At 48.8% G+C, this 13,520-nt stretch overlaps 1 protein-coding gene and 1 long non-coding RNA gene across 4 annotated transcripts in view; one reads left to right on the top strand and one right to left on the bottom strand.

Annotated features, from left to right (window-relative positions):
* LOC123286559 (uncharacterized) overlaps positions 1-382 on the bottom strand; it is a 58,889-nt gene extending 58,507 nt beyond the window's left edge. Inside the window, exon 1 of the long non-coding RNA XR_006529058.2 lies at positions 318-382. This is a non-coding gene — a long non-coding RNA (uncharacterized lncRNA). The remainder of the gene's footprint in view (positions 1-317) is intronic.
* The window catches only part of PRKCE (protein kinase C epsilon), a 496,436-nt gene that overhangs the window by 457,563 nt on the left and 25,353 nt on the right, over positions 1-13,520 (top strand). For all 3 annotated transcript variants that reach the window (XM_014833277.3, XM_044772359.2, XM_070512147.1), the window contains exons 12-14: positions 2,286-2,424; positions 7,810-7,998; positions 11,800-11,946. In XM_014833277.3, the coding sequence (XP_014688763.1) occupies positions 2,286-2,424; positions 7,810-7,998; positions 11,800-11,946 (475 nt within the window). The remainder of the gene's footprint in view (positions 1-2,285; positions 2,425-7,809; positions 7,999-11,799; positions 11,947-13,520) is intronic.

The raw sequence follows: 13,520 nt of genomic DNA, 5'->3' as shown, positions 1-13,520 counted from the left end.
CTGAGTTGCAATTTTCAGAGCAAGGGCAAGGTTCAGGCTGGCTTGGAATCTTCTGACTCTATTCCATCCACACAAATTAGAACGAGTCCTTCCTATGACATAACAAAGGATTTAAAAAAGAATGCTTTGAGGGGTGGCACGTGGGGTTCTTTATCAAGTTGGGGTGGTGGCTGGCTGAGAAGAAGTCCCCAAAGGCGAAGGCAGGAAGGTGGGGAGTGTAGTAGCAGAGAGGCAGGACTGCCAGCTTTCGGAGCTGGGGACCTGAGTTCAGGTCCCGTTCCATCCACTGCCCTCCTCACCTTACAGAAATCACTTACCTTCTTCCGGCTTCCATGACTTATTTCTGCCACAGGAATAGCAGAGTGTGCTCTTTCTCTCAGTGTTGTTCAGAACATGAATGTGGTTTGTAGACCACAGAGGTGCTTTCCACACCTTATTGTTGTTGTTGTCACTATCACCATGAGTGTTGCCATGGTGATCATTGTGCGTGGGTGTGGGGGGAGGTGGGGGTGTCTTGGGCAGGCAACACTACATTAGAGAGCATGAAGGGGCCATAATTCAGCGGGCGGTAGGTCCACCTCTCAACGACTCCAACGTGGCAGGTGGGCAGAGAGGACCCTCGGTTCCCTCTAACTCGGTTTCCTCATGAAGGAAGTGGGTGTATCAGGATTAAGGCCCTGCTACTTTCACACTATCTCATTAACCCTTCAGACAAGGAAGAATGTGTCCTCCTAATTTGATAGATGAGGTAACCGACAAGCAAGGTGACTCTCCCAGAGCCATGCCACAATGGGGCTTAAAACCCAGGCCTCCTGCGCCCAGTCGGCATTCCTCTCACTGCTCTCATCTCATGCATTCATCTCAGCCAGAGCTGAGCCTTGACCACACACAGCGGCTGGGGTGGGGGGCTGGGGAGACCTGCCCCAGTGGCTCGGCTGGTTGGGCTTACTGTTCTTTCCGTGGTTCATGTGCATTTGCTTAGAGCAGCACATTTTATGTGCTTTCTCTTTTCTCAAGAAGTCCCAGCTGTAAGCAGAAATGGGGCCATGGGTGCAAGGCAAGCAGGCCCCAAGTGCTTCCTGCCCCACCTTTGCACTTAGGCCTGGATTCCTGATGGTGGCTGGAGTTCAAGTCCGGACACCAGCAGGCTTGTGAGAAAGGGCCCTCTTGCTCTGTATGCAGGGGAAGGCAGCTTCTTTGCAAGACCCCCCACCCTAGAGTGGCTGCTAAGGGAAGCCCAGAGTGGGCACCTCCATCTGACAGTCTGGGTCTTTCTATGGGACAGGCCCGGGGTTTGCAAACTTGATTGATAGGAGAATTCTTACCCAGAACCCAGATTTTATGTAAGATCTTATATAGAACTTCAGGGAACTGCATTGGTTGAGGCTGGCTTGGCCCCCTGGCCCTCACTCCCTGCACAGAACCATGTAGGCTCTGTGGGTCCTGGCTATGCAAACAGTGTGTCTTTCTTCCTGCCCCTGACCCTTCCCCTACTCAGCCAGCTTCCCCCTAGAAGACTGATCTTGCAGCTTCCAGGCAGGGCTCCCATTGCCCTCAGCATGAATTTCAAACCCCTCTCGTGGCATTCTAGGCTCTTTGTGGTTAGTTTCAACACACCTGTCTTGCCACAATTCACTGCAACCCAATTCTCTGGTCTCTTCACTACCTTTTGCATCTACTGTGTTGGCCTTCCCCTCCCTCCCACCTTTTCTCTTCATGGTTTATCCAAACCTCACCATTTATCCAAGCTTCTCTTGAAAGCCACTGTTTCCAGGAAGTCCTCCCTACCTGCACCAGCTGTCAGTGGTCTCCCCACTGAAACATAGCAGCTCACAGTCAGTGCCCTGTAAAGTAACATCTGATTCTTATGTGGTTTTATGTGATTCGTTGAAGTCTTGTCTCTCCAACTGATCCCCACGGTTAACTCATGCAGAGAGATAAGTTGCTCCTTTCTTTCATATCAAGGTCTAAATAATATGAATTTCAGCACATAGGAGGGCTTCAATAAATACCTACTGACTTTAATCTATTAAACCACAGCAGTTTTGAGATATTCCTGGGGTTAGTGAAGCTCCTCTGTCATGTTGGGGAGTGTGAAGCCCTTTTGGGGGTTGGCCAACATGGGCAGGAGCCCTGCCCTGAGGTTGGTTGGTGGCAGATCCAGCTTCCTCACAGGCTTTCCTTTCTGTAGCAGATTTCCCTGAGATGTGCACGTCTCTCCAACTCAAGAAGACCATATTGGGATGAGTGAAGCATTAACCATGTGGTTCTGGCCTATCTTACAGAGATTTGAAACTGGACAACATCCTTCTGGATGCAGAAGGTCACTGCAAGCTGGCCGACTTTGGGATGTGCAAGGAAGGGATTCTGAACGGTGTGACGACCACCACATTCTGCGGGACTCCTGACTATATTGCCCCTGAGGTAAGACCATGTGCAAAGGGTCGCCTCCTCCAGCGGCCGTGGCTGATGCAGGGGTCCATCCCCATGCCCTGGGGTCATCTAGTGCTCCTTAGGGAAGGCTCTGGAAAACATGATGAATTCTAGGAAGGAGCAAGAAAGGGAAGGTGAAAGGCTTGCTGATTTCTCCTCAAGGGAGCGGTGGTGACGGGGGAGATAATGGCTGAACAGAGAGTAACCGGCCATTCCCCAAGTCTAGGCAGGTCTTCACTGAACATTACTCTCTCATCCCAGTCCGGAACTACCCATGAAACTAGGAGCAAGAGAAATTTGTTGATTTGTATCATTGTTTTCACTTTTTGATAGCCAGAATAAAGGAGCTCCATTGACGAAGGCAGCAATTAGCTTTATCAGCTATAATTTGCCTCCAGCAAAACCAGGAATTATGTGCCATTTCTAGGGTGGCAGCAACTCTACATGGCAGGCACACAGGAAGAGGAGAGAGACTGTGCCTCATTATCAGTGGAGATCAGAGATGTTCATCGTTGAGCTTCACCAGTGGTTGCCATTCGTGAAAGTTATTTGGATGTTTTGTTCATCATAAAATGCTTGTTTGCCCTGAGTTTCTCCAGGTCAATCTTGCCCGAACTGAGAGAGATGTGGTGTGATATGATTCAGATTGAAGACGCAGCCTATCATGGATACTTAATACAAATGGTCTTGAGAGCTCTGACACATGTGAAATGGCAAGGAAGTACCAGTCCTCACTGAGCATTGCACGTGGTGGGTGGGTGTTAGCACATTCAGATTTCATTTCCTTTCAGGGGGCACAGTTTGAGCACCTCCTAGATGTAAAACAACGTAGGGATAAAAAATTGACGAAGACACTGGGTGCTCTTCTAAAAGGACTTTTGGTCTAGATAAGTAAACAACTAATTAAGCAGAATAAATAGGTAGGCAACACAAGATGGCATCCTCAGGGGTCAGGGAAGGCTTCCTGGAGCACCTGGTGGATGCACTGAGTTGTAAAGAATCAGCAGGATCTCCTTTGGTGGTAGGGGTGGGGAGGATTCCCGAAAACAACGGGGAGGATTTCAGTGGGGTGGGGCAGGGGAGGAGGTTTAATGTCCCTGGAGTCTGAATCCTTTAGGGCAGGGGCTGTGTTTCTAATCTGGGTACTCCCAGGATCCAGCACACAAATCCAGCTCTTAGTAATGGTTTGTTGAATGAATAAATGAATGAGAACTTGTGACACTCCAACATGAGCAAAGATGAAGGGACGAGAACATTCTTGGTCTTTTTCAGGAAGGGAAAATAGTCTTGACAGAACATAGGATTTCTTAGTGCTCATAGTAATGAACAAGATAAGGAAAAAGGACCAAGAAAAGTGGCCTTTATCCTGTAGGATCTATGGACCCAGTGAGAGTTTTCCAGTGGAGGAGCATCATAATCAGACCTGTCCCAGGAAGGAGACAGGCAACAGCAGTGTGGATCCAAAGGCAGACAGTGAGGGAGGGACAGCTGGGAGATTTTCCACAGACCAGACAGCACATGGGGAGGCCTGAGGAAGGTTGAAGAAGTGAGGAGGTAAGTAATAGGAAATTCTCTTTAGAACTTTTATCTTCTAAGAGATCTGAAGAGAGAGATTTCGGTCTGTCTCTATGAGTGTGTTCCCTTAGCAGTAACACTAGAAATTTAACTTTCAAGGAGATCAGTGAAAAGGAGGGCTGTCAGCTGGAACCTGCTTTCTCACCACCTTCCTCATTCATCCTTTATCATTAGAATGCTTGGTTCCAGTCCCTCTGTGAGTTGATGCCAGAGTCAAAGCGTTGACAGCCCAGTGTAGTGGTTAAGAACGCAGCCCAAGACAAACATTCACTTTATGATGAACAAAACACCCACACATCTTTCATGAAATGCAATCCATTGGCGAGACTCACAATGAACAACTCTGATCTCTGTTTACAATGAGGCAGAGGCACTGTTCCTTCCCCTTCTATCCTTATGCCCGCTATGCAGAATCGCCAGTACACTAGAAATGGCAAACAATCCCTGGTCTTACTGTAGACAAATTACAACTGATAAAGGTACTGCTAGCTTTATCAAGGGCTACTGGGAAGATTAAATGAAATTATGCCTCTAAAGCATTTAGCGCAGTGCCTAGTCTACAGTAAGCACTGGGTAATCCATCTTTGTCATCATTGTTGCTGGTGTGTGCAATGGGGTGGGAAAAGCACAGTCCTGAGAGTCAAGATTCCAGGTAAGGCTTGACCACTAATGCCCCCATGTGATCTGGATCAAGTCGTAAAATGTTTTTGACCCTCAGGTTTCTCATCTTTCAAATTCTGCCCTTCCCTTTATCAAGCTGTATTGAGAATCTAATGAGATTAGAGCATGGGAATGATTCAGAATGTATAAGCCTCTGTTCAGGTAGGAGGAGTCATGAGGCACCTGGCTAACCCCAAAACCAGAGACACCTTCTGAGGCACTAGCTCTGCCCAGGGCTTCTCTTCCCACCATGTACCCTTGACTAACCCCCATCACACCCCCTCTCCTTTCTCTACAACCAGTACCTGCTCCCCAGGAAATGGCAACCAGCCTAGGGGAATGCCTGGTGTCACCAAGCTCAATGCCTGCCCTTCTCTTCTACCCCAGCTCTGACCCACACAGGGCTTGGCTGCCACACCAGGTGCCGTCTCATGGCATGTGAAACCTTGCCCTGCTCATCAGCTCCGTTGCTGACAAGCCGATTAGGAAGCAGATAATTAGGGCCAAGCCTAAAAGGAATTTTACAAAAGCTGCCACCCAAAAGGGGACGGCTCTGGAGGGGGCTGGGGAAGGTGGGCAGGGCTGTCCTGTGGTTTCCCCCCATGCTATCCTGTCTAAATACACAGGCCACCTGGAGGCTACCTCCCCACCACGCCACAAAGACGCAGAACCCAGCTGTGCCACCTCCCAAGGCTGGAGGGCGGCTACCATAGCACCAGAGCCCCGGGAGCCCAGGAGAGAAGGGAGCATGCCCAGTAAGACCACATTGTGGGCACTCCTAGCAGCCAGTCTCTTGAGTGTTGGAACTGGGCTGCTCCCAGTGAGGGGTTCAGAAGAAAGCTAGAGCCCCTATCCCCTGGTGACTTTTAGATGTCCTGGGGAGACAGGTGACCATGAAAAAAATAACTAAAATCACAGTTGTATTTGGAAAGTGCCTGCATATCTTAGGGACAGGCAAAGGTCTTAGGATGTCAGAGGATAGGAGAAAGACTGGAAAGCTTTCTGGAGGAGACAGGTGATAACCATAACCTTGAAGGACAGAAACTGGTGGTCCCATGCTGAGCCAAGTTGAGGTGCTGGATCTTTCAAGGTTGAGGGAGGCACTAGCTTTGGCTTTGGAACAGAGCAGCATTACTGGCTCCCCAGGGCAGTGGCGCCTATAGCTCTGACCTTCCTGGTACCATGTGCTGACCACTGGGCTGAGAGGCCAAAGGTAGTCACCAAACAGATTACCAGCCCCTAGTAATTTAGAGTTGGCTGGGTTTGTTCAAAAGATTCCTAAAACATGCATGTTCTTCCTGTTTTCAAAATGCTTCTACCCAAGTCTTTTTATTTAATCCCAAGAAATCTGTAATCTCTAGAAGCATGTTTTGAGTAGACCACAGGAAGCCCAGGTATTCCGGTTCAGCCTTCTCTTCAGCCATCTTGAAATCTGAGAACTGAGCTGGAGCCTTATCTGGGATATGTTACCTGGGAAGTTATCTGCCTGAGGTGTCTTGCAAGCTGGAATGATTAGACGTGGCCTTTGCCACTTTGAGGGGAGTCTTCGAAGTACACCTGATTTTAGGACATGTACTCCAGCCACATTTCTCTTCTACACCCTTCACTTTTTGGAATTTTTTATAGTATTATAGAGCTCATCCACCCTCCTGTTTCTGGGCAGCACCATGCCTAATCCTGTTCTGACTAATAAGAGGAAAGAATAATTGTAGGATAGGCATGTCGCTTCATGATCCCTTCCCTAGCAGTGGGGACGGCTGAGCATTTATTTCTATGCTGAGCCAAATGTACACAACATTGACCTACTACGCGCTCTATATATGTAGACACCAAACCTAGCAAAAGAAAACTCGGATTGAATACCACCTTCCAATTATATAGAGCTTTGTATTTTGCAATATGCTCTCAAAATCTTCCACCTTAATTAACCTTGTGAGGTTAAACTGAGACTCTGAGCCTCGTTTGATAAATGAGGAAGTCAAGTGACTGGCTGAAGATCACCCAGAAAATTTAGCACCAAACTTGGAATGGAATGGAAATATTCTGGTTGGTCTTCTCTGTCTTCTATTGTAACACATGGCCAGTGCTGCAGAAAAATTAGGATGGGGCAGTTACTTGCTTTTCAAGGTTCTGCACCTTCTTGACTTTAGGTAGAATTCCTCCCAGACGCTGAAATTATGATTCAGTTTGTAAAACCGCAGTCCTCATAGATCATTCTGCAGGAAGCTGACGGCAGAGAGCATTCGGCAACGTCATATTGTACATGCATTTAACCTAAATAAATTTGACTCTACACATTTGGTCAGAGGAAAAAAGAAACCATAGATAGGAGAAGTGACCATTGACAAAGACAAAACACATCAGACAATCTAGGAGGTCATTTGACTCGGGCACTGCAATAGAGAGAATGTTCGTTAGTGAGAAACACCGCAGATAAAAGGAGGGGGACCTGGGGCTTCATAGAGGCAGGTAAACGAGGGATCCACCCACCAGTATTATAGGAGTCATGAGGAATGTTGGAGATGGGTCTTTTCTTGGAAGATCCAAGAGCCTTGTAGTCCTTTGTGGTTAGAAAACAAAAAGGTGGACAGATTTGTTATCTAGAGCTTCTTTTCCGAGAACACAGGACTCAGGTAAATTGAATATCATCACCATTTAAAGAAGACTGAATTCTGCTCACCTTTCCACTCAGTGAGCCATGCCCCGGGCTGAGCGTGAGAGGGGAGACCTGAATTTGCTGCACTCAGTCACTTACAGCTTGCTTGTGTCTTTCTTAGTCTGCATCTCGCTCCTCTAACCCTGATTCTAGTGTCAAAAGTATGCGTTTTTTTATATGGCCCTAAATGTGGGTCAGGAACTTCATCTGGTGCTCAAAGAAACAGTAATTTGTTCCCACTGGAGGAACAGACTGACGGTGTTGACTTTGGAGAGTTGATAGTTGGCCCCCAACGTAGTGCCGCTCAAATGCAGTCTGCACTGATTTGGCTGATTCAGGACCTAAATTATGTAACACGGGGCTCCTCTTTATGGAGGAGCAAGGTGGAAATGAAGATGTGGTCCTTCCCACGGGCGCTTGTGGCACAGGCGTGGCCACGGATGGGAGTCTGTGGTGGGCCCTGATGTTGCCTGTTTCCTGAACAGATCCTGCAGGAGTTGGAGTACGGCCCCTCGGTGGACTGGTGGGCCCTGGGGGTGCTGATGTATGAGATGATGGCTGGACAGCCCCCCTTTGAGGCCGACAACGAGGACGACTTGTTTGAATCCATCCTCCACGATGACGTGCTCTACCCGGTCTGGCTCAGCAAGGAGGCCGTCAGCATCCTGAAAGCTGTGAGTCATCGCCAGCACCCACCTTCTGCTCGCCTGCCCTTCCCTCCATCTCTCTCTCTTTCTTCTCACTCTGTCCCTCTCACTCCTCCCTCACCCACTCCTCCTTCCTCCCTTTCTCTCTCTTAATGGGGGAAGTTGCAGCTGAGAGGATGGGGCAGGGGACAAATCGCTCTTCTAGCGGGAAAGGGACTGCACATTTGTGTCTCCTGAGGGGGAGCTCTGTGCACATCTGTGTCCTCCAGCCTTTAAGAGGGAGCAGAACCACCCCAAACTGCACTGGTGTCACCCCTGTCTCTTACCCTGTGGGGTCTGGACCCTCCTTCCTTACCTGCTGCCCCGCCCTGACCTGTCTTCCTCTGGAGCCTGTGATGGGGGAAAGAGAGGAGGGGAGAGAGGAGAGGGTACTGTGCTCTTGTGTCCACAACAGCACCGCTGTGGCTGAAGAGCTGATCAGAAAAGGAGTGTCCCCTCAAGATCCATGGCGCCATGCTGGATTCAGACATGTGATAGAGAGACTGTCCCCACCCCTACAGATAATCCTTCACATGTGAAACCGTAATACTTGCTCAACGCAGTCGTTTGTACAACGTGAGAGGCTTGTCCTGCGGTGAGTAAGTGAAGTTATTAGCTGTCCCCCTTGGAAAGCTGTGGAAGCCAATGTGCAGGGCAGCTAAGCTGACCAGTTTATGGGGAAGGGCCACCCTGCTCGGTTGAGGCAGGACCAAGGTGACAGCCCAGGAACCTTGACTTCCAGTCCTAGCTTCTTTCACCCATCGGAATGCCCCCAAAGTTCAATAGTTGGCAAATTGCATTTGGAAAATTTGCCCTAGGCAAGTACCCTCTCTGCCATGATTTATTCTTCGTATTCTTTCAATCAGCTCCCAATATTTACCTAATTGTATATATCTTACAAAGAAACTTTATATCACTATCATAAATGGAAAATTAGCATCACTTGCCATAACTAATTAACATAAATCATTCTATGAAAAAGTTAAAAAAGACCTAAAATCGTTTTCTAGGTGTCTGGGGGGACATTTACCGTATTTTGGGAAATGGCACATCAGAATAGGTTACTCTTTTGTAGCTCTTCTTTTTCTTCTTCCTTCCTTCTGTCCCTCAGCTCGTTCCTTCACTCCCTTCCTCATCTATTTTCCTTTCTCTCTCTCCCTTCCATTTATTAATTCAGTTAATATTGAACTACTATTTATTGAGCGCTTCCGATGTTCTGGGCATTGTGCTGGATGCTAAGTAAGTATTGGTGGGTATAACAACCATTGCCCCTGCCTTGTGGAGTTTGCAATCCAGCAGGAGAAAGTGGGCAATAAATAAAAAAGACATCTAAACATAGTCACAATTGGGAGAAGAGCATGATGGAAGCAACTAGAATATGTTTACTCATCCATTATTTATTCAACAGGTGTTTACTGAGCATGTAGTATGTGCCAGACGCTATGCCAGGTGCTGGCTAAGGAAAAGCCTGTAGCACCCAAGGCAGCAAGAGCACCAGGCCAGCAGAGCTGGTGGCTGGTCCAGCCCTGAGCTCCAGCCTGGCAACCCTCCATGTGAGGCCCCCCACAGCTCCCCAGCTGGGCCCTTTCATTTAGGATGACCCGCAGCAGTGGTTCTCAGCTAGCGGCAATTTTGCTCTCCTACCCCAGGAGACATTCAGCAATGTCTGGAGATATTTTTGGTTGTCACAACTTGGAGGGGGAGGTACTACTGGCATCTAATGGGTAGAGCCCAGGGGTGCTGCTAAACATCCTACAATGCACAGGACAGCCCCTGCAACGGAGAAGCATCCAGTCCAAAATATCATTCGCACAGAGGCTGAGGAGCTTTGACCACAGAGATTCGGAAGCTGGAGGCTGTGCCTGTGTCAGCTGATTGGCGAGGGTGAAGTCTCGGAGAGAAGGCATCTTCGCTGCAAGGAGAGCCTCTGCCTTGGGGGCGGCTTCCTGAGCTGTTAAAACCTGTGTGTTTATCCGAAGCCCTGCTGCTTCCCCTCCCAGAAGTGGGAGGACAGGAAGAGCTGAGGAAGTAAGGAGGAGCCTTCCACTCCCTTGGCCTTGGAATACTTCACTTCCTCACATTGTCACTTGATTCTAGGGCCAGGCCCGGTTTTCCATGACTCTGGCCACTGAGCTGTGTCTCTGAGGGCTGCTGCCTACATGAAGGCCATTTGCTTCAGAGAGTTATGCAGTGCAAAGCCTATGCAACAGTAGGTGGCGGTCCTGCTGCCTCCTTTCCTCACCACTGTGCCCTGAGGCCAGCCTTCAGCCTCCTATTCAGTCGTTTCAGTGTACTGAGGCATGATAGGAGCCAGGTACTGAGCTAGGTGCGGGCAAGTTAGGGCTGAGTCCTATATCAGAGAGCTCACCAAGGGAAGATGTTTAGACAAATTACAAATTTAAATAAACAAAAAACATGGGATCCCAGGTGTCCACAGAGAGGGGAATCTGGGGAGGCTTCACAGAGGAGGCAGCATGTGGACTGGTTCTTAGAGGATGCATGAGGACTGGAGAGGGGCATTACCTGAGCAGTTTTGTGTGCCCAGCTGAGGGGTGTGGACTTTATCCTGTGAGCGGTGGGAATCAGGGGTGTTTAAGCAGGGGCAGCCTCTGCTGACTTTTGGATTAGAAAGATCACGTGCTTTGGTACCATCTATCCACCCCCTTCTCTCTCTTATGTGAGGCTCTCACCCTCCAGCAGCACTCACTCCACACCCACGTACTGTGGCTTCAGGGACACCAGGCAAGAATCAGTAGGAGGCTCTCCCTGCCCGAGAAAATCTCCCTGGCTGAGGAAGCCTGAAGTTCCACCATTATAGATTTATTCCTTTGGATTATAATTTATCCTCTTAAATTCCTTTGTTTAAATACGGACTCTCAACCCTCACCCCGTGAAATGGAACACTGTCTCTAACACACATGTACATACACCCCTGCCTTTATTTTGGGAGGCTATCAGCTATTTCCACCTACCAGCGCCAGTTTTTTTCAAGGTTATGTTGGTAGACACCTGCTCAATTAAATTAATATTTGCCATCAGGGCTGACTCATTTAATAGAAATAATAAGTTTGCCTGGGTGTGTGGGGTCACCAGATACCAGCCAAAAAATATAAAACACACCATCAATGTGGTTTTCACAGGCAAGCATTGGGAAGCAATAAGTCTTTCTTTTTCATGTTTTTTATCTTTTGATCTACATGGGTATTTTGTGCCAGGGATTACAAATTCAGATTTTAAAAACGTGGGAGGGCCCAGGTCCACGAAAGGAAAGAGGCGGGAGGTAGCTTTGATAATTTACCTTGACGTGAATATCTGGTCCCCTCTCTCCCCTCATGAAGGACTGTTGACCTCTCAGCGTGAGTGAGTTTATCAGACATCAGCGTCTCTCATGAGAAGATTTGAGAATCCGAGGGGAATCAGGAAGTTAGTAAGAGCCTGAGTTCCTGATCCAAATTTGGTAACTTGCTGGCTGTTTGACCTTGGCCAAGTTAATTAACTTCTCTGCCTCAACTACCTCACTTATAAAATAGAGATAATAACATTACCTCAGAGGGTTGCGTTTGGATGAAATGAGTTAATATATGTAGGGTGTTAAGAATGGTGGCTGACATCTAGTAAGTTCTATATAAGAGTTAAACAGTACCCTGAGGGTCGAAGCCCCTCCTAGTGCAGAAAACAGGCTTGCGAGGTGATGCTGAAGGTGCGGCCTTGGCTGACTTTCATCCTTCCCCCACAGCCCATCCCTGCCAGGCCTATGTCACTGATTCTGTCCTGTCCTCATCCCCGCAGTTCATGACCAAGAACCCCCACAAGCGCCTGGGCTGTGTGGCGGCACAGAACGGCGAGGACGCCATCAAGCAGCACCCGTTCTTCAAGGAGATCGACTGGGTGCTCCTGGAGCAGAAGAAGATCAAGCCGCCCTTCAAACCTCGAATTGTAAGTAGGGCTCAGAGCTCGTTCCACACAGCGGGTCGGGCCTGGGCGCCCTTGCACAGAAAGACTGGTCTGGGGCCCGTTTACAGCCAAAATGACAAGGACAGGAGGTGGCCAAGATGCTCCCTAAAAAGGAATCTCTTAGGCCCCAAGAGTGTCCTGTTGAAAATGTATAACCGATAGCTGTGACCAAGAGGATGATTTATATGGGACACAGAAGAACACTTTATCTCGATAGAGATTTATTTATTTATTTTGATCAAAAATTACAAGTGATAACTAGTTTCCTATGTATGGTGAAAATATAAGGTTTCTTTATAAATAACCTGGTTCGTTTTTCAAATGAGTCAATTTAAAGAAAAAGATTCACCCAATAGCAGTCACGGTCATTGTGTGGCACTAGCACAGAGCAGGAATTGAGACTGAGTGACTGATGCTTGAGAAGGACTGTCCCTGAGGGGCCACCAGGGGCCAAGTCAGTAAGAGCCGGGTTCCTGAGGCAGGCCCCTTCCCGCCCGCTGCCCCTTCTGACTTCTCTCCAGCCTCAGCACACACTTCCTTCCAGGTTCTTAGGCCTGGTGTGGGGACGCCAGTTGGAGAGGGTGCAAAAAGGGGCGTGTGAAGCTCAGCGATTGGAAAAGGAATAGAACTGTCAAGTCTGGGCTTGACTCAAGGCAAAGACCATGTCCTGGCCGTGACCTTCCGCTGGAAGGGGAGGGGTCGCTGTGCTCCCCTTAAAGTCAGAGAAAAAGAGTGTGCACGTGTGTGTAGAGGGACTATCTTAATTCTGTTGGCTTTTAGCCCCATGAAGCAATCATTCGGACTGAAAATTTGGGCAGCTGGCTGGCTAGCTTTCTGGGAGTGAAGGGGGTTGTGTAATAGAGGAATTTACTGAGCAGGACCCCAGCGCGGTGGGGCTGGGGTCCTGGGCAGGAAGGACCTACAATTGTCCTGTCAGCCCTCAGTCACCCCACATTCTGTCAGGTGACCCCTCCTTCCTCACTTCCAAGTACAGAAAAGAGCCTCCTGTGCTTTGTGAATCACCCGAGAGGAATTTCACGATATTCCAGGAGGTTTTCTGGGGAGTGTTTATTGATAGCACTGTGATTCTCAGAAATGTTCCATCAAGGGGAAGCTCTCAGCTGAAGGGCGTGGTCCAGGCCTCGCCAGACGCCAGATGCCAGACGGGAGCATAGCAGATTGACCGTCCCTGGACAATCACTCCTATCACCATTCTTCATTCGCTTCCTCCTTTGGTTGTCATCATTCTCACTGGCTATTACACAGCTAGCACCGGGGCGGTGCTGTGGATCCAGGCAGGGCTCACGCACAGGCTGGCCTGCCCGAAGGTCCCTACAGGTGGTCTTGAAGGAGGACTCCGATTAACTGGCCCCGATAAGGTGAGGGGAAGCTGGCAACCAGGGGCCAGGCAGGGCAGGAGGAGAAATGAAAGTCTCAGATCTGAGAATGAAATGTTAATTTAGGTTTAATCGAAGTTCATCAAACCAAAGAAAACTGGAAAGTAGAGCTAAGTCAAGAATCCAGGCCCAAGAAACAGGAACCCAGGGTGAGAAGAG

The sequence above is a fragment of the Equus asinus genome, chromosome 6 (genome assembly GCF_041296235.1).
Source record: "Equus asinus isolate D_3611 breed Donkey chromosome 6, EquAss-T2T_v2, whole genome shotgun sequence".
NCBI classification, from domain to species: Eukaryota; Metazoa; Chordata; class Mammalia; order Perissodactyla; family Equidae; genus Equus; species Equus asinus.
The sequence above is the reverse complement of the archived record's forward strand: the minus strand, read 5'-3'. Positions and strand labels throughout refer to the sequence as shown.